The sequence below is a fragment of the Hesperophylax consimilis genome, chromosome 4, assembly GCF_061612785.1.
Source record: "Hesperophylax consimilis isolate HC1 chromosome 4, BYU_Hcon_1.0, whole genome shotgun sequence".
NCBI classification, from domain to species: Eukaryota; Metazoa; Arthropoda; class Insecta; order Trichoptera; family Limnephilidae; genus Hesperophylax; species Hesperophylax consimilis.
In genome coordinates, this window is record NC_142839.1 from 20517667 (window position 1) to 20542532 (window position 24866).

At 33.6% G+C, this 24866-nt stretch overlaps 1 protein-coding gene across 1 annotated transcript in view; it reads right to left on the minus strand.

The window, feature by feature from the left end:
- LOC149424343 (betaine-homocysteine S-methyltransferase-like) overlaps window positions 1–24646 on the minus strand; it is a 60904-nt gene extending 36258 nt beyond the window's left edge. The window contains exons 1-2 of the mRNA XM_089651469.1: window positions 24239–24646; window positions 7259–7446 (exon numbers count right to left, since the gene is read on the minus strand). Of these exons, the coding sequence (XP_089507595.1) occupies window positions 7259–7445 (187 nt within the window). The 5' untranslated portion in view covers window position 7446; window positions 24239–24646. The remainder of the gene's footprint in view (window positions 1–7258; window positions 7447–24238) is intronic.
- Window positions 24647–24866: the final 220 nt, after the last annotated feature.

Genomic DNA, 24866 nt, shown 5'->3' on the forward strand with positions numbered 1-24866 from the left:
CATGGCTAAAGCCATTTCAATTTTAAATAGTGGTCTTACACCAGGGCGACACTGAGAGTATCTTCTACTCTGGAACGTGCCGAAAGTAAACTATATATTGTTTTAAATTAATAAACCGTGAAATTACACAGATTCATAAAGTAAAATTTACTTGCGCACGCCGGGATTTGAACCAGCGACCTTCGAGTAACTAGTCTGCTTGTCGAGAGCCTTATTCCTCGACCACGGAGGCCGTCAATTTCCACAATAATATTTTTATTTTTTCTTTTTATCCCAAAATGGTGGATTATGTAGCTCAGTATGTCTCCTTATCTGGGTAGGTATAATTTAGAAAGTCTGATAATGCGTATTATTATAATAAATGTTATTCAATATTAGATATTTTTATCTGCCACACATGTTGAATTTCACACAGTAGTCTTGACCTATTAATTCTGGTTGCCAAGTTGAATATCGTAAAGATATTATTGCGAAAAATGTATTCGTATAATACTAATAAGAACAGAAAAAAGTTATAATTTATTATACGCCAGTGTTACACGACCTTAATATAAGATAGTTCTAAGTTATAACCGCTATTAAGAAAGATGTTTTTTATGTAAATCCAACTTTTACTTAATAATTTAGTAGTAAGCGTTCAAAGATGGTTTGAAAGAGAGATATGTAAATATAAATGTTAGAGGGAGGGCGCTAATATTAAAAAAAAACGAAAGTAATTAAGTGAAATATTTAATAAAACACGACTCGTTTGAAATAGAGTAAAAATCTTTCGACAAATGCTTTAGTTGCATTTAAAGATACACTTATTTTTTTTAATATACTTTACATATTACCACGTTTTTAATATAAATGTATCCTAAATAAGTCTCTTTAACTATGGAAGAATGGTCACTGTCACCCATCAAATATATTATAACAAGCAAGTTTCAACGTACCTTCCTCTCGAAAGCTCCATGGTGACGTGCGTACGAGCTCTATCTGGGAATACTTTTAATATACAGTTTATATATTCCCAAATAGGGAACTACAGTCAATATTATTTGTTTTATTAATATTCTAGAATATTCACCTTCCAAGTTAAATGCCAGATTTTTTTTTCTTAAACTTCGTTTTCATTGTTTTCACTTAAATTTCTCATTTAAAAAAAAACTTTTAAAATAGATTTTAGTTTCAGTTTTATTACAGGATAGCTCAAAAGGAGGGCTTCAAAGTGTGTATTATTTTAAAGATGATTCTCTGAATATTTAAATTTATCTCTGAATTTCTTGAAAGAGTTTTTTTGTTTAAGGATATAAATAATTACGCGTGGGAGTTTAATCACGACCTCTGTACGAAGTTTCATAGCATTATAACCTTTGATTTTGAAGTTAACGAGCTTAATGGCTTTTGAGTCTTCTTGTAGAGATATATAGTCTAATTCATAGTTCAAAAGTTAAGCTTTTCGCAATTTGTATCTTCCACTGAAGCCATGCGATTATAAAGGGATTTCCAATAAGAGGTGTTATTTTGATATTCAACGTAAAAGATCAATGGTTTCGTTGCTTATGTGGCACGTAGCGCCGTCTTGTTGAAATTAAACGTTGTTCAGAACAATACCATCCAATTCCAGCACGAAAAATCATTAATCATCTCTCGATAGCGCAATCCATTCACCGTGACTGTTGCTCCAGCCTCATTTTCGAAAAAGTAAGGTCCAATGACTCCGCCGGACCACAAACCGCACCAAAGAGTCACACGTTGACGATAGAGAGGCTTTTCAACAATAACTCTTGGATTTTCCGAGCCCCAGATGCGAAAATTTTGCTTGTTGACGAAGCCACCGAGGTGGGAATGGGCCTCATCACTTAAGACGATTTGCATTTGATTCACTCAAGTGAATTTTAATAATTTCAATGCATTGTTGAAGCGTGTATCGTTCCATTTTTATTAATGGCGTAGTTTCTACTTGTCAAATGTCAAAAAATGACAGCTTCAAAAGTAACATCTACCGAAATAGCGGGCTATTCAAAATAACACTTCTTATTGGTAAACCCTGTTCAAAGACAGCGATGTGTTCCCGTGAGAAATTCCGTAGAATTTTCACATTTTGACTACAAATAGTGCTACGATTACGTCGTCAGATAGTGCTACGATTACGTCGTACGATCAGTCACTTGCGATTCGCTACGCACTACGTACGAGAACCGTCGCGGTCGGTCCAGCTAGTCAGCTTAGTAGAAAACGTATTTAAGAGAAAGCTACAAGCCAAAAAAGTGTATATTTTTTGTATATCACCTGTTTCGATATATTATGAATGTACTAAAAGTTTATTAGGAAACGGATTTTAATAAATCAGCAATACTATTTTTTTCTCTGTTCAGTCTTGGAGTTTACCATTATGATTCAGGAGTCAAATTCTCAGAAGCATTTTTCAGTAGAACCCGATCAGAGTATAATATATTATAGCTATTAAACCTGTGACAATTAGCTCCTCACTAACTTGGTGTAATATACTGTGAAGCATATTATCCATTAAGTTATCTTTATATTATCTATTATGTCATTAATGTTGTGTATGTCTGTATTTAGTTATAGTATCAACGATATTAGAAGAACGAAATATGCTATGTTGGCCGCCGGACCGTAGGCGGAGTACTACCTAATTAGGGTACTTTGAATACTATCGGGACGTGTACGCACAGACATCTGTTCTATGTATTAGTGCGGATACCTTAGCGTAAGCGAAGGTGTGCAGTAGTATTGGTGAACAAAACCGGCGACACTGGGCAAAACAATTCCACACAGTATGAACTACTCATAGCACATCTCGTTCTTCTAATATCTTTGTATAGTATCAACAATGTTAAATGTATTTGCGAGAGTTTTGGTATGAATCACTGTTGACAAACCTCATAAAAAATATATATCTTAGAACCTTGCGATATTTCACAGAACAGCAGACAAGATGACTGTGGGTAAGTGTTATAAATATTAGTCTTTGAACGAAACAATAAAATCTTTCTCGTACCATTTAGTCGGGTCTCGATAATTTATCGGATAGGCTATTGAAGAAAAAATAATGTTTTGCGAATCGATTTATTTCTTGTGGAATTAGCTAGGTTCATTTTATGCCACTACTTGTTCACTTCCCGATCGTGTTGGAAAAGGAAAACGGTCGCCTTTATCAATCAAAACTATAACAACCATAGAACAAAGAATTATTTTTCCCATGATGATAACTAATAACGCTTCTCATAACTTATAATTATATTATTTTTACACAATAATCAAAATTGCCATCTTACGGATTATATTTTTTTTTACTGTTAAATTATCTCGAACTGGGGCCCTAGGAAACGAGAAGAGCTTAATTCATTCATACTAGATCTATTATTTTGGATTACGAACGACCTTGGAAAAAGCAACGACTTTTGTCTGCCGACTGTTTGAATCATATTCTGACCGTGTTCGCAAATATCGATAACTGACCGAAATCCATAACTTTACATTCATGTATTATATTTAGATGTGACACGAAGTTAAAAAATAGGTTCCGCTTTATTACCTCCAACTCTCCCAACGCTCTAACTAAAACTACCGAATCGGTATACGCGCACCGCTTATCGCGAACTAACAGTGGAACAAGTTTCGACGAGTTATTATTAGTACGCAGTAGCGCCTTTAATTGTATCTCAATGGGCTACACGCGTAATCCGTGTACGTATTAACGCATGCAGGAATATGATTTGATCAATAACGACACGAAAAATGGCTTAAGTATTTTTTTGAAAGATGAATTAAGTGATAACTGTCGGTATCACAAATTATATTGCACCAAAATATATATAATATGTAGTTTACATTTTCCGGAAGTACCTGCATCTGTTTTATTAGTTGACAGCAGTTCGCAGAGTTAAAACGTTTATCGAAAAAAATCTACAATCGCTAGAAAACGGCACGACTATTGAGATTTCGTGGGAAGGTTTCTACTTATTGATATGTTTAAAGTTCTTCACTGTCTCGAAAGTCAAGAGAGGGCGTATTATTTGCAAGGGAATGTTTACTCAGTGTTAACGTATTATTATATGTTTAACACACCGCGATAACACTGAGTCTACAATAATTATTAGTCTTGTCTAATAACAGGCAAGCGTGATTATATTAAGTGTGCCCAGACATCGTGTAACTGATGTTGTAATTGGCCTAGAATTATTATGACTTGACATCTTAAATAATATAATCTGCGTGTAAAAACAATACAAGAACAAGGAAGAACTTTGCAATTATTAAAAAAATATTCATTAAAAAATTAGTGTTCTGTTGAATTTAATATCATAATTATTGCGGGTTTAGAATTTAAACGTTTTTGTCAACAATTGCGGACGGTTTTAAAGTTCTTATTATCTTTATATATTCGTTTGTTTTGATCACAATCAATGCGGTTAGGTGTAATACAGATGTAGCGAATTTAACAAGGTGTCTAGACGAGACGAGAGACTAGATCTCTAATATCTAGAACTGACATCAATTATTATTGTTAATTTTAGATTTTTCAAATGTGTTTGTCATTGATTGGGGTCGATGTATGATACGGTGACCGGATAAATCATCACAGATATAATTCATCACATCTTAAAAAAGTTATATAAAGTCATGGAAAGTGATGAAACAAAAACTTTATTAACTGGGTTAAGTAGGGTAGGTTAGGTTAGGTTAGGTTAGGTTAAAAAAACTTTTTTTTTCATCACTTTTAAAAAGTGTGTTGAATTGTCACTGTGTTGAGTTATCATGGAACAGTATGATACTAAAGGGGTACGTAGAGAAGACTTATGGAATCAAAACAATCACAACTTAGCGAAAACAATTTTCAGAAGATTTAGCGTTGGTTTACCAAAGTGACGAAATAAAATAATGTTTAACATTTAAAATTTAATTTCACAATATTTTTACGATTGTGCAATCCCACAGAAATATGTAGTTAAACAAAAATATTAATTTGATTATTATTTAATAAATAAAATTAACTACTATTGTACCGAAATGAACTCATATAACAATACCGTAAAATTATTTTATTGCATATAATATGTAAATAAAGGTATGTTACCAGCAAAAAAGACGTGATGATCTGACTGTTCGACACTGAATATAGAAGTCCCAGAGAGAGGTCGTACGCGACGTCATCGTTCTAGTATCTTCTCTCTTTTATGTACAAGACGTGTGGGATGGATGATTTTTCGTCGAACACATACGTTTGAACTCTCGCAGGAGGTCTAGAACGGACGATCGATAAAGCCCTGTGTCAATACGGTATTGATGAAATCCATCATCAGTTAGCGATATTCGCGAGCACGGTCAGCGATTGATAAGAAACATTCCGACCGACGATAGACATATTTTAGCACGGCCTCCATAGTATCAGATAAACTTCGGTTAACTGTAAATATACACATATTATTAACAATGTCGTTCATTACGCAAAATTACTTGTTTGTTAACGAACGAAGTTGAACTAACGAAGCTCTTAGGCCAGCGCCACACTTGACGGAAATTGGCGAAAGATCCGCGACGGAACGCCAATACATGTAATTGCATATAAATTACAAATAGCGGGCACACTACGCGGAAGATCGGTCGTTCCGTCGCGGACGATCGGTCGCTCCGTGGCGGACCGCCGACTCTCGCGTCTACTCCGTCCTCCGCGCACCGATCTTCCGGCGGCGGAAGATCGGCAACGTCGCATTCCAAGTATTTGTATGCATCGCGCCACATTCGGCGGGTAACACGCGGCGACGACGAACGCACAGGATGTTCGACACTGAACGATTTATTATCGAAGTGCAAAATAGAGTTTGCCTTTGGGTCTCTAGAGATATAGCCGTTCTAAGTTTTGTATTTTGCTTGGTAATATAGTCCTTCGTTAAATTCAGCAATACATCAAATTATTGTATGGACATTCGATAATATTCAAATGCTTTATCTGGATAATGTCTTAGTTGCATATACAAGGTATGAAATTGCCCAATTTCTAGTCGAAAAGTATTTATGGGATGAACCCAATATTTACGCTTTCTTTTTCTATCTTCTTCTAATGCCTCATAAATAGCTATCACTTCTATCGGATACCTATCACTTCTATTACGATCACACCGTATAAGCGTTGGCAGTCGACTGATAATCCGCCACTGAATATTCAGTGTGGCTGCAACGTATGGTAACGGATTGACTCCCGCGGAAGTTACGCGACGGAATTTCCGTCAAGTGTGGCGCTGGCCTTAGAATTGAAAGAATTCGTAAACACGGCGAGTTGAAATCCGTTCGGGCCAATGACGCTCCATTGGTCCAGGATTGCAGAAACGAAATTTGTTCACATAACATGTTGGGAATAGAGACCTCATTAACCAATTGACTTCCCTTTTAGTGTCAAAAAGTAAATGCGGACTGCCTATGTATATTTAGGTTAATATTTCAATTGAACATTTCCAATTCATCAATATTTTTACGTAACTATATGACGTTTGTGTTACGGAATATCAATTCATAGATAATACCTCTATTGTTGCCAGCGTATGTCGACTTCTTATTTATTGCGTTACCAATATCGGTCTGGCTATCAACAGCGCGACCGTGCTCGGGAAATCGCTATGAAATCATCGATAGTTAAGCCTATCGATCCGATATTGTAAAGTTACATAGAGCTACAATTAGAGGTGCTATGCTTACAAATATTTCGTACTAATATCTCGTCCAAACTTTTTCATTATTAGAACGCGATAAGCGGTGTGCGTAGCTCGGATTCGGTAGTTATAGTTATAGCGTTGGGAGGGTCGGAGGTCAGTTGGAGGAAAAAAAGCGAAATCTATTTTTTCGTTTCATGTCTCTTGTGACCGGATAAATCATCACAATGATAATTCATCACAACTTTAAAAGTTATATAAAGTCATGCTAAGTGATGAAACAAAAACTTTATTGACTGGGTTAAGTAGGTTAGGTTAGATTAGGTTAGGTTAGGTTAAAAAATTATTTTTTTCATCGTTTCTAATGACTTTATATAACTTTTTAAAAGTGTGTTGAATTGTCACTGTGTTGAGTTATCATGGAACCCACACAAACACCCCCCGTATGAACTAAGACAAATATCAAATATCTAAAATTGCATATTTTAAATCGTTACAGGAAGTTTATTTGCCAATATGAATGTTTTGAAGTGCCAAATTTCTTAAACAATAAAACATCCCTATGAACGAGTAAAGAATAAGTATGAAATAAAAGTTTGTACCTCTCAGGAAGTCAAGGTGCGTGCTGATGACGTCGTCGGGGTGCGTGGCCAGGAAACGAGCGCTCCAGAGCGGGTCACCGTCCACCACCTCGCCGAGGTGGCAGCTCAGTTGCGAGGAGAAACCGCCGTCCAGGATCACGATCTCCCGCCGCTGCTGGCCCTGACCTTGACCGTTCGAAGGACTCATGCTGAAACAACAAACAATTTCTTTTTATTAACAAATGTCTTTAAAATAATTCACACCGTCTTACCAGATTCTTACGCACCGGTTCAGCGATATGGTGTGGTTAAGACTGCATTAAGCTAGGTTTAAGGCCGTTTTAGCCATACCTACGCCAAATGTGTAATAAGACTAATAAGGTTTTCACAAGCGGTGTAATATTTACACCGCGTAAGGCGGTCAGTAAGCTGTTGAATGACGTACGCGTAGTTCCGCTTAGTTGTTCTAGCATGCAGTCGACAAAATGAATACTGCCACAATGATAGCCAACATCCGTTAAGAGAGGACACCAAAATGAGAAAAAACATTTTAAAACAGTTTATTTTACATGAGGTATCAAAATTCATCGCGATAAACTGAAAACATTGTTAAATTAATCGAATTTTTTTTGCGGTGGAAGAATAAAATGGTTATTTAATAGTATTTCCTTAAAAAAGGATACCTAACAAGAAAATATTTGTCATCTAAGGTTACTATCTTAAGGCTATAATATTTTTAGAGTTTTGGGGATTTAGAGAAGAAACCGAACGGATAAAGTCAGTTTTCTATGGAATTAAGAATGGAAATTAAATTATCTTGGATTTGTCGAAACTGTCGAGGCCATGAGAAAAATAATTGCCTTCAGGGCCTATGTCATCTTTTGGGATGCTGTGTAGTTGGTCTTTTTTAAGGGAATGAAGGAGAGGAAATTCTGGGAAGATAAAAGGTATGAGGGTTGGGTAGGAATCTAGGGTTCAGTGTGTCCAGAAGTGATGGACATATAAATATATTCCAGTTGGAGTGGTCAAAGGGTCTCCCCAAATCAGCCTGTAACGATCCGCCACGCAGCTGGTAGGTAGGCGCATCCTAAACACACCTCACTCGATATCTATTTATACAGGGTGTATCGGCACGTACCCGACAAACTTTAACCAGCTATTCCTTAGCACATTTGGAGTAAAAAATGTTATGGGCACTTTGCTGTCTGGTAACATTTTTTTTAATAAAAAAAATATTATTCATATTTTCACCACATGTCACCAATGTTTTATCCTTTGTCAAAGTTTGAAAACCCGTCTGGCAATATTTTGTTCGAGTTTCGTTGAATAATGTACGTACGTACCTACGTTGGCGCGCTTTTACAATCACAACGAAATGGCACGGCACCATTCGTCTCATTTTCAGCTATTATTATTTAGTGTGTACGAAAGAGCGAGGACATTTTTTGACATACTTGCTAATAACAGCTGTTGAACACGAGAAACAGTTCCAATGACAGTGACGGAGTGTGGATTTTTTATTTATTTTTTTTGTTTTTAATTGAAAAACAATGTTACCGGACAGCAAAGTGCCCATAACATTTTTTACTCCAAATGTGCTAAGGAATAGCTGGTTAAAGTTTGATACACCCTGTATATTGATTAGATCAATATTTGAATATAAAGTCTAGTTGACTACTTTGGTTTTACTAATTTTATACCAATATTCAATTGATTCTGTGCGGACTGTGTCTTTGGACGATTGAAAGAAAATACTTAAGTTGAAACATAATATTCGGTTGAATGCGCTTTGACTTAAAGCTTTCCAGTAAAAACGCATTAATACAGAAGTACGGGAATATGGTATACACCAATAAAAACGTCATCAACGAAGAACGTTCCTGGTTCAAATTGAAATTCTTTCAATCCTTGCGGTTTGCATAAGGATATACCTACGTGAGAATATATGGCGGTTTAATTAATATCCTGGATATCTGACAAAGGCTAATAATATACGTGTGGTGAAATTCTGAGTAATTAGTCGCTGCAATGCAATAAAGGACCTCGCACAACGCGCCCGACCAACTACTAAGCCGATAAGTCCATAGGAGGAATAGAAATGCCCTGTAGATCTTTGATAAAAATTGCTCTAAATAAATTTGCTAAGGGACAACATTTTCCACTAAAGGAAAAATAAGGTAAATACACAAGTAGGTATAGTAAATGTCTTAATATGAAAAAGCTGCCTTAATTTTTCAGTCCGATATGCTAAACTCCTTGATTCAAAACTCAGTGGTGAAATAAAATGATATGGTTATACATAAAGATATTATTATTATATTTATATTGATGGATCACTAGGATTTATAGGTCCAATTGGAAGTTCTACGGAGCTCTTCCGAGATCGTTCCCTCTGATATGAAAATATCTGGAGTAGGTGAATTATTTTCCCATTTCATCTCTGGTGATGCTTATATAATGCACTTGCATAATGTGGATTGACTAGATGATTATTTGAGGTAAGGTGTGTGAAAGGGTTTAGTTTTTCCTGTGGGGAAGATTTAACCCGGTCAAAAAATCGGAAACAACAGATTTTAACCAACACTGCAGCGGCGTATTATGGAATCTTTAAAAGTATATAATATACAGTAGTGGTTGTTATTCTCAGTATATAATATGAATACATTTTTCCTTACTAATAAACGTGTTTTAAATTTTACACAACTGATAAATAACCACTTATGTATTTTAATCAGTTGTGTAAAATTTAGAACATGTTAATTTGTAAGGCCCCTTGTATGTGTGATTAGGCCAGTAGAGAGAAAACCACTCAAGTGAAACTTTGCTCCAAATCGCTTTTGATATGTTTGAATGCAGTGGCGGTTCGTGGTTTTTTTAACAGGGGGTTCAGAAATTCAAGAGAAGATAAACATATCTAATTAAAATTTACTTACTGTTGTCCTACGTCAAATAGTCGAATACGGCAGCAGTCACACAACTTAAATAAAGTTAGTGGGAGGGGTACCGACATATTATTGTTTTTAAATCACTTTGCCTAGACACAATTATTAGATAATGAGAAAAGTTTTATAGGAATTAAATTGTTTAATGTTTTTATAGCACTCAATGTAGGTACGTTGCTAATTATTATTGTTTTTTAGAGAAGAATAATTTCGTAGAATATATAATAGATATTTTAAAACATCAAAAAAACAAATAAAGGTGGCACGAAATAAATTTAAAAATAGGTAGTAGATTTACAAATGCCATAAGCAAACGGTTGGAGAAATGCAGAAACAAGAAAACAAAAATATGTACAAAAATGACTACAAAGTTAAATACCATAATATAACATAAAAAAATAACACTTAACTTGCATCCCTATGGTTCAAAGGTTAAACGTCGGCCGCGAAGTTCTCGGGTTTCTTCGGTTACATTCGTCAATGTTCGGAGGTCACGTGATATCACAACGCGTGTTCGGCGCACACAATTTGTCTTATTTTTGCAAAGAAAGACCAAATTTTGTATATATCACCGTCATAGGGTCTGTACCGGCTAAGATTATTTTGTATGGAGAGTTTGGCGCGGATTTTAACTCGCACAAATTTGGAATAGGCATCGTATTTTTCGGTGGCGCGGGTTTTGAAGGCGAAATTTTAATAGCGTGCTATCTATAATGTGCTTATATTATTATAAAACAAGGATGTTTTATTTTCTCTTATTTTTAATGGGGGTTCGCCGCACAAACGCACTTTAGAGAAAACCGCCATTGAATGTGACTATATTTGAATAGCCAGATAACTTCCCAACCATCCTTCCTTTCTCTTTTTACCCTCCTTCACTTTATTGAGTTTAGTTTTATTATGTCCATGGGTAGATCATATATTTGTAAACTTGATATCTAAATTTCATTACACTGTCCCGTGTCCTCTGTGCGTAGATCAAAGGATCTTACCGCTACGTCGCGTCGGGGAGTATGTCATGTTATTTTCTGTTGATAAAATCACTTGGCACGTTTTGTGAAGTGCGTTCGTTACGACGTGTTATCACTTGTTGATAAGAAATCAGGGTTTGAGGCAGCCTGATTTACCCGGCAGATGGTGTTCGCGAAAATAATACTGTAAGTAAATATTTTACTCCGAAAGAGAGTCAAATTAAATGTAGTAATATATGCTGGTGAATTTTAATTAACTGCATTTTAGTGGTAATATTTTGTTTTAGGTAAACAAAACCATTTAATTTAAACAGAAAGAGAAATATCATTTGTCGATGAACTCACGATGCTCTTTTGTCGTATTGAAAAAAAATCTTGTTTGAAAAAGATACAAATATCATTCTTCGTTGAACTTTATTCTTATTGAACAAAATCATGTTTTTTGACAAAAGTGGAGATTTCAAAGGTCCACAGCTCACAATGGATATGATGTACTACAACTTTAAATATTTGCGTTAAACTATACATTTATGATGACAAACGAGAAATTATCATGACGATGGAGGTCTCCCCTTGTATTAGCACTTCATGGGAAGCAATATTAAATATATTTCCTATTCTGCTACTGAAACATTTTATGCACTCGGTAAACACGTACCAACTGGCTGCCTGGAACATAATAATTTAACACAAGAATATGCATTTAAATTTACAAAATTCAAATTCTGTTGTGAAAGGATATTTTCAATAAACATGGCTTCAGAATTGGTGGCAACCTTATTTTTACTATGTTCCAAAAAAATTCTATGTATTTCATAACGTTTGGATAATATTAATATTGTTTGAATAATAAAAATAAAATTTAGAGATTTCTTACTAGGCACGCTATTTTATTTATTTCTAATGTGTGAATGAAAGAGCAGTGTACAAGCGATATATAATGCGCAGTTGATTAATATCGTGTCAATGCGTGTATCGTCCTCATTGGATATACCAACACCACTTCCTCATACATTACACATTATTTTTTACTATCATATAAATTACATTTCATAAGTATCTACATATATTATAAAAAGTATTTAATCAAAGGCCGTTCTTGGTCATGTATTATAAATATACGTTATCAGAAAAGAAGAGTTCAAAAATAAATAAATAGTAAGTTAGTTAATTTTTTTAATTGGTGTTTTATATATTTGAGTTATTTGCTAATTTAATAGATTTTAATATTGCTAAGGGAGATGAGAAAAGTTCAAGTATTCTTCTGAATGAAATTCGGACTAAAAAAACTAAAGAAGAATTTAATTTAAGAGAACATCTCTACGACATTGTACACCTTACTATTAACTATTCATCAGTGGAAAGTTCATAATTGGCATAATTAACTATATTATTATTGTATCATTGTATAATTAAAGATTTGCTGTCAACTTTTCCTAAAATGTATAAATAAATAAATAAATAAATTAAAACAATATATTTTTAAGGTTTCAAAAAATGAAATCATTGGAATAACAACAAAACATTTGAATTTGTGACTTATCTGCCTTCGCACCCGACCCACAAATAGTTGTCGATATGATTTTTTAATAATCAAATCAAAGCGCAGGCAAAGTAAATTTTTTTATAAAACTATTCATGTAAGTACCTACTTATTTTTTTACAGATTTGGAAGTCAAAATTTTAGGTTGATCAAAGATAACTGCTGTAATGTAAGATTGAACTCTACATTGTTCAATATAGTAATTATTAATGCACAAAAAAATCATCAAAAATTTGTTTCAATCATCATTTCAGGTATCATTCCCCCCTAGCATCCTAATAAAAAGTGAAATTTATTAATAATTAACAAAACTGCAAAAAATAAAATGAATATTTTATATTTATTACCAGCAGACAGTTTTATGAAAACCTCCCCCTATTACATACTTTTGTTAAAAGGGGGAAACCCACGTCGGTTTATCGTATTTCTCTAAAGTTGCTAACTAGTATGTCGTGTGTTTGAGAAACACTGATGTAGACAAAAGATCAATAATTCATAATATGTCTCGTTCAGAACAAGAGTAAAATGATCCCACTCTGAGCTTTTTGACATGGAAATTGACATTGGCAATTCAAGCGAGCCTTATTAGCTTTTTGTAAGAGCGCTATTCGCTTTACATATTATGCAATGTTCCTTTATTTTATTAAGAACTTCTAAATACCGCGTAAGAGTCCCAACTGCTCCCAACCACCTGGAGCCAGTGAGACTACGGTATTCCCAATTTGGGTATGTTGTGATGCTGAAGATAGTGGTGAGGTGAAGAAGAGGGGAAGTACCTGGCCATTCATATCTGGTCAATAAACATGGCTAAAGCTATTTGAAGCAACATTTCAATACTTTTTATTTGTGTATTCTTTATTTTTTTTATTTGAAATTTCAAACTTATAAGTAAGACAATTATTCCTGGGTTACGAATAACCTGACAAAATTCGAAAATCTCCTACAACCACCACTGCAAGCGGAAAATATTGCTTGTTCTGTGATAGAGGATTTAGCCAGTCGAGGAATTCAAAGTAAGACGCCTGTGTGGACCCAAAAGCGATGTCAACTCAGCCACTGATCGGTCATACTGAATGGTAGTCTTACACCAGGACGATACTGAGAGTATATTCCACTATGGATGATTAAATTATGAAATTTCACAAATCAATAAAATAAAATTTACGTGCTCACTCGCGCTTGGATTTGAACCCGCTACCTCCAGATTAGCCCTTGACCACGGAGGGTATTATCTTCTTCCCCTCCCCACATTGTATACCTAAACAACTACTCCGATATTTGTGATGTCATTGTCCCAAAGTAGACAATTAAACATAAAATACGTACAAAAAAGTACATTTCAATTTAATTAAGATTCATAAAGTTTTGATTGGTGATAGCAGCAAGAAATAAAGTGGACAAATAATAAGAACAAGAATACTGCAAACTAAACAAGCTATCAAAAGTACGCCCCAAGTATCCGTCTGAAATATTAACTCGTTGTCCGTCAAATGAAGTCAAAATTTATTATTTATGATTGATAACCACCGAAGTTGACCCGAAACTTCAACTACGGCTTGATTAATGAACTGCCAAATGCTTTGCTAATTCTGTAATCGTTTCATTATACTATAGATAATTTCTGTTATACAAACAATAAATGATTGTCATTCACCCGGGTTATCTATAATTGTAAGCGGAGAATAATGAACGGCATCAATAACAGTTACTATGTTCAATATTTGTACTAATATCTTCAGTTTGACCAGGGGCGTCGCGAGGGGTGCCGCCGCCTGTGTGCGAAAATCAAAAATGCCGCCTATCAAATAAAATATTTTTTAAATTGTACAAGTACCCTGTTTTCTTTGCATTTAAATTATATGCAACAGGACATATTAAATAAAAAATATGTTCAAGTTTATTATTCAACAAACATTATACCTAAGTACTTATATTTAAATCAACAAAACACATTGATGTACCTATTGTATTAAAGTAGTGATTAAAACAATTAATTTATAGACCGTTTAGATACGTAATTATGCTTCATTTACCGATCTTTTAAAAACACGATAGCGCACGTCTCTTCCATATAGTTTTAATTTTAATTTGAAGTCTAATAAATGCCATATTTGTTAATTATATTTGAAAAATACAAAAAAATGCACGTACAATTTTCTCGCCTGCGAGAGTTTTATAATAATAAACACGTTCGGCTATTAAATTACCAAGAGTATGAGTATTCGGAATGTACTACTAATTTCTGAACACTGGGCATACATTATATGAATATTATGACAATTAAATAAAGCTTTTTTATAGTTGATTAATTTTACCAACTTTTACGATTGATTTTAACATGTTGCATACCAATAAGTTACAACCTTTTACCTACTTTAACGAATGATTTCGACATATTACATACCTACAAGTTACATCCTTTTATCTACTTTAACGATTGATTTTGACGATTTTGAGGTGTTGCATACCAAAAAATTACATCTTTTTATCTACTTCGATTGATTTTATACATTCTTTTATCTACTTCAACGATTAATTTTGACATATTACATACCTACAAATTACAACCTTTTATCTACTTTAACGATTGATTTTGACATATTACATACCTACAAGTTACATTATTTTATCTATTTTAACAATTGATTTTGACATATTCCATACCTACAAGTTACATAATTTTATCTACTTTGATGATTGATTCTTACAATTTACGAACCTGCATCATGTTCTTTAATGTAAGAATATTTAACTAGTATTAATTATTTTAAGAAAATGGCAAAACAAACTGCTTGCAATAAAATTCGAGAGTTTAGAAAAAATTCAATAACATAACACTAAATTCGTCTACTTTATCGCCTTGTTTACTTCTTTTATATTTTTTTACATGGCTTGTGGTTTAGTCACAGATTACATCTGTCGAACATTCCAAGCGACTCGGGCCATCGAGAATAGGAACTGTTTCCGATGTGACTGTGAGTGTTTCTAAACTTTGCCTTGACCGATATAAAATAAATTATTTGGTTTCTATTTTGGCTGACGCGTTCTTTATCGTTATTTGCTTTAACCGTCTCCGCCGGGAAAGGGGTCTATGACCGTAGCGCGCTTAGTGTGTAGGTAATTACAATATAACAAAAAATGTAAGTCTCTTCAAATCGAATGTAACTCGTATTCGCATGTAAGTTAGTTTATATGTTAATACATGACGCAGAAGTCGGGGACGCCCAAGGAAGACATGGTACGATAAAGTGAATCAGATACTTGAGTCGGTCCATGTAAAGAGTCAGAATAATAGAAGTGAATATGAATGTGAATGAGGCAAGAAGTGTGTGCCAATACCCGAGTTGTTTGGCGGTCCATCCACTCTGACTAAACGGCGTGATGGTTAGTTAGTTAATATATAATTGTTTCAACTGTCGGGAGCCAGTAAAACTAAAGTTTAAAATACCGCAGATTTTCGATTTGGAAGGTGATACGGGTACCGCTGGCCGGGGAACCATTTATTGGATAACCAACACCTCTTCCGTAGGTCATCCAAAGTGTTTTGCTACGTTTGGTGACTTAGCTGTGGTACCCGGGTTCATGGGGTGGGGTTTTCCGGATCTTGGCGTAGGACGCGACCGTCCACTAACTGCGTGGCAGGTATCGGGAGAGAATGGTTGAAGGAGACCTTTTAACCTCTCCAACAGAACTCTCTCTAAACATCGACTTGCACTGCAGTGGGAGGGATGGGTTCATACGTCCGTCACTCCTGGACACACTGACCCCCAGATTCCTACACACCCCTCATGCCTTTTTCCTTCACAGAACTTCCCTCCCTTACTTTTCTAAAAAAGACCCTCCACAGAGCATCCTCAAAGATGACGTAGGCCCTGGGGGGGAATTATTTCATACAAGTACAATTTAACATAAATGGAGGTTGTAACTCGTAACGGCAGCCCGCACGGTACTGTCTTCGCGCTCTCGTTACACCGCAACGTAACACTTTCATGACGGTAGAAGAGTTGTTGAATACGCTAAAAAATGAAGTTCAAAAAATACAAACCGTTAAAGACTCGAAAACCAAAACTAATATCGAAAAAATTATTATTGATCTTGACAATGAAGTGAAATCTGAAATATTAAAAATGCAACAACAAATAATTCAACTACAAGACAAACTTATCGAAAAAAACGACCAACTGGTGGGAAACTTTGAAAAAATAATGAAAAGCGCATCAACACCATCCTATGCACAGGTATTATCAACAACCAAAGTCACTCCTCGAGAAGAAGAGAGATTCTCAATCATCATTTCGTCGACCAAAAATAATGCTAAAGCAGAAGAAATTGAAAAGATAATAAAAAAAGAAATAAATTTAAGCAACATAAAGATAGGAATAAATGGTTTGAGAAAAACAAAAGAAGAAAAAATAATAATATCATGCCCAAAAAAGGAATATGCAAATACCTTAACCGCCGAAATAAAAAAACTGAATACCGATTTGGTGGTAAATGAAATTCAAAAGAAAAGACCAAAAATAATAATAAAAGGATTAAAATCCAATCTTACTGAAGACGAAATAGTTTGCGGAATAATTACCCAGAACGAAGGAATTGAAGATGTTTACAAGGAAAGTGAAGACAACAAAATCACACTTATAACGGAGATAAAAAACACAAACATAAACGAAAAGCAGCGCCAGTTCACTAGCTACATCATGGAAACTAGTGGCAAAATGCGAAAAAGTCTCCTTGCACTCGGTAAACTAAATATACAGTTTCAACGAGTAAAAATTGAAGATTGCGATCCACTGACTCAATGTTTTCATTGCTGTATGTTCATGCATACGGCTAAAAGATGCCTACACCGAACCAGCCCTCCAATTTGCCCACACTGCATGGGTGATCACATCCTTTCAAAATGTCCGGGAAGAGAAAAAACAGTACCAGCATGTGTAAACTGCACCAGACAAAATTCTAAATATGGAGAAAAAAACACCACGGACCACGCAGCCAACAGTATTAGGTGCAACTATAGAAACAAAATGCTGAAAATTGCGAGGGATCGCATCGATTACGACTAATGATGCATATTATTAATTACAAGTGTAACGAAAACCTAAATAATATGCACAATAATTCAAAAAAATATTACGAAAAGCCCGCCCGCAAAGTGTTAACACGCAGTGATAATGTTCAAGCCAACACATATAGTATTATAATTGCAAATGTGAAGTGTATTCCCAGCGCCAACATTATTGTTAATTTTATTACTACCTCAAAATGAACGACTTTATAATAAACGCAATAGATAATTCATATAAAATAGACGAAAGGATTTTTGACACGGTAAATAATACAAACGATTTTATAGATATAAAACCTACAGCCAGCCTAATAATAATACACATGAACGTTAGATCTTTGGAAAAAAATTTCGAAGAATTTCTAATAACTATTAAACAATTAAATAGACTTGACTGTATAATATTATCAGAAACGCATTCATCGAGTGAAATTAATTATAATATACCGGGTTACTCGTACTATGCAACAAAATATAAAATTAACAGAAATAGCGGCGTCGCCATATTTGTATCAAATATTTACGCTGTCACGAGTGTAAATGAAATAATGGTGAATAATGTCAATTTATTAAACTTGGAGATAAATTTTATGAATTATTCATTTAATATCATTGCTATTTATCGGACACACTCTTCTGCTATAACCACATACATAGAAGAATTAAAAAAAATATTACAACATCATAGAAACAAAAAAACAATACTCATCGGAGATATTAACTTAAATATCGCTAATGACTACTCCTCTAACGATAAAGATAACTATTTAAATATGTTAGCAGAATTAAATTACATTTCATGTATAAATTCATACACCAGAAACATTATCGGACAACGACCATCTTGTATCGATCACATATTCACAAACACCAAAGATATACAAAATATATCATCTGCGGTAATTAAAACATCTGTAACGGATCATTTTGCATGTATATTTAAATATGACTACAAACATCAAAACCTCTCATTACCAACCACAACGGCCGTTAATAATACTGATAAATACAACTATAGTATTAATATAAATTCTCTCACTAAAATATTAAGTAACGAAAAAGAATGGCAAGAAATATATCAATGTAACGATGTAGAAGAATGCTGCAAAATATTTGATAAAAAACTGAGTTTTCACATAAATGCTTGTAGAAATATTAAATCTAACAAAACATCTTCAAAACTAAAGCCAATCAAACCATGGATAACTCACGGATTAATCATCTCAATTAGACACAAAGAAACACTCTACAAACAATATACAAAACAACCGGAAAATATAACATTACAAAAACATTTCAAAGCTTATAAAAAAAAACTTACATATCTAATAAAAAACACAAAGGATGACTACTACAAACAAAAACTTGAATTATCTGGAAATGACAGTAAAAGGATTTGGTCCATCATAAATGAAATTGTCGATAAAAAACATTTAAAAAATAAAACAATCAACAATGTAAATCATAATGATTCAAAAATCTGCTGTAAAGATAAACCTCTAGAAGCCGCAAATGTATTTAACAATTTTTTTGCTAATGTAGGAAAAAACCTCGCTAAAAAAATCCAACAAGGCCTTACCCCAAATGACCCAAATACTACAGTAAATAATGAGCATAAATTTGAATTATTTCAACCAACAACACCAGAAGAAATTGAACAAATTATTACAGGTATGAAAGGAGGTTCTGCCCCTGGTTTTGATGGGGTCACAATACAAACACTGAAATGTATAAAATCACAAGTATCAAAACCATTAACTCATATAATCAATACAAGTTTTCAAAGCGGAGTTTTTCCATCCATGTATAAACAATCTGTAATTATACCAATATTTAAAACCGGCAATCCGGAAGAACCAACCAATTACCGCCCTATTTCTTTACTATCAAACATTGCAAAAATATTTGAAAAAATTGCCAAAAAAAGAATAACTCAGTTCATAAAGATTAATAATATAATTCACGAAAATCAGTTTGGATTCATGGAAAACAAAAGCACAAAAGACGCCATTGCTAAATTATCTAGTACCATACAAGACGCTTTAGACAAATCATTAAAATGTGTTGGTATTTTTGTTGATCTCCAAAAAGCCTTCGACAGCATATCTCATGTCAAACTAATACAAAAATTAAAGATGGTAGGTTTTAATGACACAGCATTAAGTTGGCTAAAAAGTTATCTTCACCAAAGAACACAAGTTGTAAAAATTAATCACGCATCTAGTCTACCACTCACAAGTGATTTTGGGATACCACAAGGTACCGTTTTGGGTCCTTTACTTTTTATCATGTACGTAAACGATATTTTCAAACAAAACCTCAGTGGAACAGTTATATCTTACGCAGATGATACAATTATCATAATTAAGGGTAATGACTGGAAAATTGTAAATGAAAATGCAAATAATGACATCCAAATCCTAAAAAACTGGTTCGATACAAATCTACTTACAATTAACGCAAAAAAAACAGTTTATATACCATTCACAATAAATAAATTCAAAACTAACCCCAACATTCATATAATAATACACAACAAAAAATGTAACAAAGATGTTTGTAATAAATCATGTACCATACTAAACCAAACAACTGAAATAAAATACCTCGGTGTAATTGTAGACCAACATATGAAATGGAACAGACACATATGTGAACTTGTTAAACGCATTAGAAAATGTATCTATATATTCATTAGATTAAGAAATGTTCTCAAGATAAACAACCTGAAAAAAGTCTATTACGCACTAGTCCAATCATTACTTCAGTATGGAATCATTGTGTGGGGAGGTGCATATGAAAAATTTTTAAGCTCTGTTAAAGTGGTACAAAAACTAATTATCAAAGTAATTTTGAAAAAAAAACCAACTTTCTCTTCAGCATCATTGTTCAAAATTTTCGAAGTACCAAAAATTGAAGACCTCTACAAAAAAGATGCAATATTACAAATATATAAAGAAACTGTAGTAAAAAAACTTAAATTTAACTCATCCTTAAGGCATAATTTTAATATCCAAATTCCTCTATTTTCAACACAACAAATGCACAATAACTACATTTACAAAGGCATAAGATATTTTAATAGTCTTCCCGAAGAAGTGAAAAAAATACCAGATTTTATTTTATTCAAAAAGAAGGTCAAATTTATCTTTAAAAAAAATTAATATCACCTATCAAATGTTATAACATCAATTCATGTTACAACCAAAATTAACGTCACAATCCTCTTTTAAGTTTATATTTATTGTACTGTAATAATGTTAATTACTGATATAAACATGAAATAATTGTCAAATAACTCCTACGCCAAGCTCAAGAGCTAGCACTCTTCATTGGAGTAGAAATTCAACAACATATGTTTTACACTATTACTTATTATTACCTAATGTTATGTACAATGTAACAATGTTATAAGTTAAACAATAAAAAAAAAACTATATGTATTGGTTATACACGTATAGTTACAACCTCCATATAATATTATGCAGAAACAGGACCATAGACAGACAGGAGATTGAGAGATATTTGATAGCCCGCAAGTTGGAGGTCGCTGATTCAATTCGCGGCTTGAGCAATTAAATTTTAGTTGATTACTTTGTGTTATTTCACAATTTACTCATTTAAAATTATATATAGTATATTTGCAGCACGTTCCTGAGTTGAAGATACTCTCAGTATCGCCCTGATGTAAGACTACCATGGCTTCGGCCGTGTTTGGTCACCAGATCTGAATATCCATCTCCTTCCCCCCCCCATTACCTTCAACCTTACAACATACCTCAATTGGGGATGCCATAGTCTCACTGGCTCCGGGCGGTTAGAAGCAGTTGGAAGTGCTTTCACAAAAATTAAAAAATTTCGTCAAGTTGCTTTCTGGTAGGAACCCTGACAATTTAATCAGCTGAAAACATTTCCGAGTAGTTATTCTGAAATACCGTCCCTTACAGGTGCCGTATTTTTTCACTTTATAGTAAGTAGAATCTTGTTTGTGAATCATTTTTGATCGTAATTTATGTACAATATCATGGCTTTAAGGCATCAATAACATTTGCTTTTAGAGAATAAGGTGAGAGAGGAAAAGAGCAAAGAAAGAGGAATAAGATTTAAGGCGATGCACTACGTAGTAATGCAAAATCACGTGCTTTTGGTTTGAAAATTTGGTCGCCTAGAAATGTTTCAGATGCTTTAATTAAATACTGCGAGTAGAATACATCTTGGCCTTTGAAACATTCGAGTATTTTTTAGATAAGACTTTTTATAAGCCCAGAAAAAAATAATGTATAAGGACTATGAAAACTGTTTAAAGTTCAAAATCTCCTACTTACGAATCCATTTTCAGTTATGGTTTTATCGTAGAATGTGGAAAATTAAGTTATTTATAAAATGATCGATTTTTTTTTAAATATTTGTGCATGAACATTGAACATCCACAAAATAAAATAAAAGGCACTTTTTGGCCATGTTTTTTTCATGTATAAATCAAAAAATGTGGATGGTGTTAAGCGGGAATTTAAGCCTTATCGCCATCTACATAAGGTGTGTTATTGATAGCGGCTCGATTCAAAATATTATACGACGTAGTGCATCGCCTTAAGTAACATCATGTTTTAATTCTTATCATAATTTATATATTTTTTATTTATCAACACCCAGTAGATTAATGGGGCTTATTGCTCTGCCACGAAAGGTCGACAAGTAATATTAATTGAGCTATCCGGTTGACAGTTTTAAACTAGGTCATAGGCCTAATGTTTTTGTTTACATCATTTTATAAACGTAGAATGTTGTCTAGTCTTCATTTCATCCCTTTTATTTTTTATTATTATTACAAAATATTCAGTCTTGGAAAATAAGCATCTCCTCGATCTAGCATTTAGTGGGTTGAGAATATAATTTGCCTAATTAATGGTAATACATTTGTGTTTCCACGTTTCCAAATCTGCATTAATTTGTATAGGCAATGATGCATAATCAACAATGGCATCGTGTCACTTTGTATTATTTATTTTGAAGCCAAACAAATGATTAAGAACCTACCTTCAGAGAAGTAAAATATTGAGAAGTGTTTACCTACAATATCTGTTCAAAAATAATGTCAACTTTGTGATAAAAACCTTTACCGTTTAAGATACACATTTTATATGAATTAATTTTGAATTTCATAATCAATGAATAGCTTTTCCTATAAAACAAACAGGTTTCCAAGGGTTTACGGAAACCATTTATATCGAGAAACCTGTTTCTAAATGCTAAATATCCAGAAAAAAGAGAGACACGCTTGATACACACATTTTATTTAAAAAAATCATTGTATCAGTTACATAATAATGAGAAGCGAGTTTTTCTGTTTAAAGAAATGGAAAATAATGCATATTGTAATAGCCATTTCGTCGAAAAATTGATATTTTGATTTTTTTCTTCTCGCCATGTTTTGGCATAATAATATTATATTTTTTGTTGTATTTACTCCTTAATTAAACCCTAACAAATAACCTATTTTGGGATAATAGGTTCATATTTTGGGATAAAAAAGAAAAGAACAGACTAACTTTAAAACATTCGCATTAATAACAATGGCCGCCAAGCGAACAATAGATTTTAATTTTAAGGAAATAACTATTTTCAAAAGCGATTTCCGGAAACTGAAATACTTAATTTTCATTATTATGTGCCCTACAAAGGACATTGTTTTTCACCCTTTCATTATTATGTGTCCTACTTTTTTTTGTCTCCGTCTCTGGTCTCGGTCCCCGGTAGCAGTCGGTTGCGCGAACCGGCGCGCCTTAAGTGTGTCCCTGTTTTCTGCATATTTACCGTCTTAATAAGTAAACATTCGTTTGCCAGCAACGTGCATAATGTTTACCTACATATTATGTATAATATACCATGAACTGCGCGGACCAAACAAATAACTTTCAGTAACTACATTAGATATTTGAACATATTCTTGTTAGAAACCTGTTGTCACGGAAATTAAATGATTCCATTTCATAAATTAATCACAATAATTGCAATAAAATTTTGATAGCGAATATCGTAATTGTGCTTTATTTAGAACATGACAAAGCAATGCATATAGAAGATTGATAATATCAATACTTGTCTCAAAGGTTATCTATGTCATCACGATAACAAATATAATAATAAATCAGTATAGGTTGTACTTGAAATAACTTTTTGATACTGTGTGGATTTTCAATAAAATTAATATTGAGAATTAGCATTAATTTTTGTTAAGTTTAATGGATTCACTCATGGCAACAAAGATAGAATTAGCAAAAACACAATTGGGTAGATAGATTTTGCCGATTACCTTGTGCGTGCATTAGTAATTTGGTTAAATTTGGCTGATTTAACGATATAACCGATTTGAATTAATTATAGTACGTTGAGTTTATATTAACACAAGTGGTGCTTATTTTTAACATGTTAAAAGTCTTCACAATAAACATAAAAATAGTAAATATAAATCCAAACCTGATTTTTAAAGTTTTCTTTCTCCAAACAAACACTTGCCTAAGTGCCAAAACTGTTTTCAGATGATGACAGCGTTCTCTTGAATTTCAAAATCAAGAAAAATACAACACTATCGACTAAAATCACAATCTTTATTAACTATTCGGCACTGAAATCACAGGATTATTATTATATTGCGATCAGGATTTTTAAGTTCCGAAGTTTTGATGAAAGACAAACAACAGGATGAAGGGATAGTTTGGACGTGGGATATTCTAGGATAAATTGGCAGGAGAAAGAGAAGATGGTAGTGGAATAAGTAGGGCTTCAGTTAGTCGCTAGTGAAGCCGGCTGGACGTTGCGTCGCCGCGGATACGTCTGACAAACAATCTGCTGTTGTGCTAACAGTACGCTGTACTCCGCCGCCTAGCTACCGATTACTACTGATAAACGCGGCCCGGCACACTGACTTTGTTGCCTAGGACATGACCAAGGTGTTGAAAAACAACAGTAGTATTCAACTTAATTTTACGCGTACGAATCCAGACTTTAAAAATACATAAATACGGAGCGGACCGGTAACTTTTATCGGGGGGGAAAAACAATCGTTAAAAAAGTATTGAAAATATTTACGGTATAAAATTTGCAT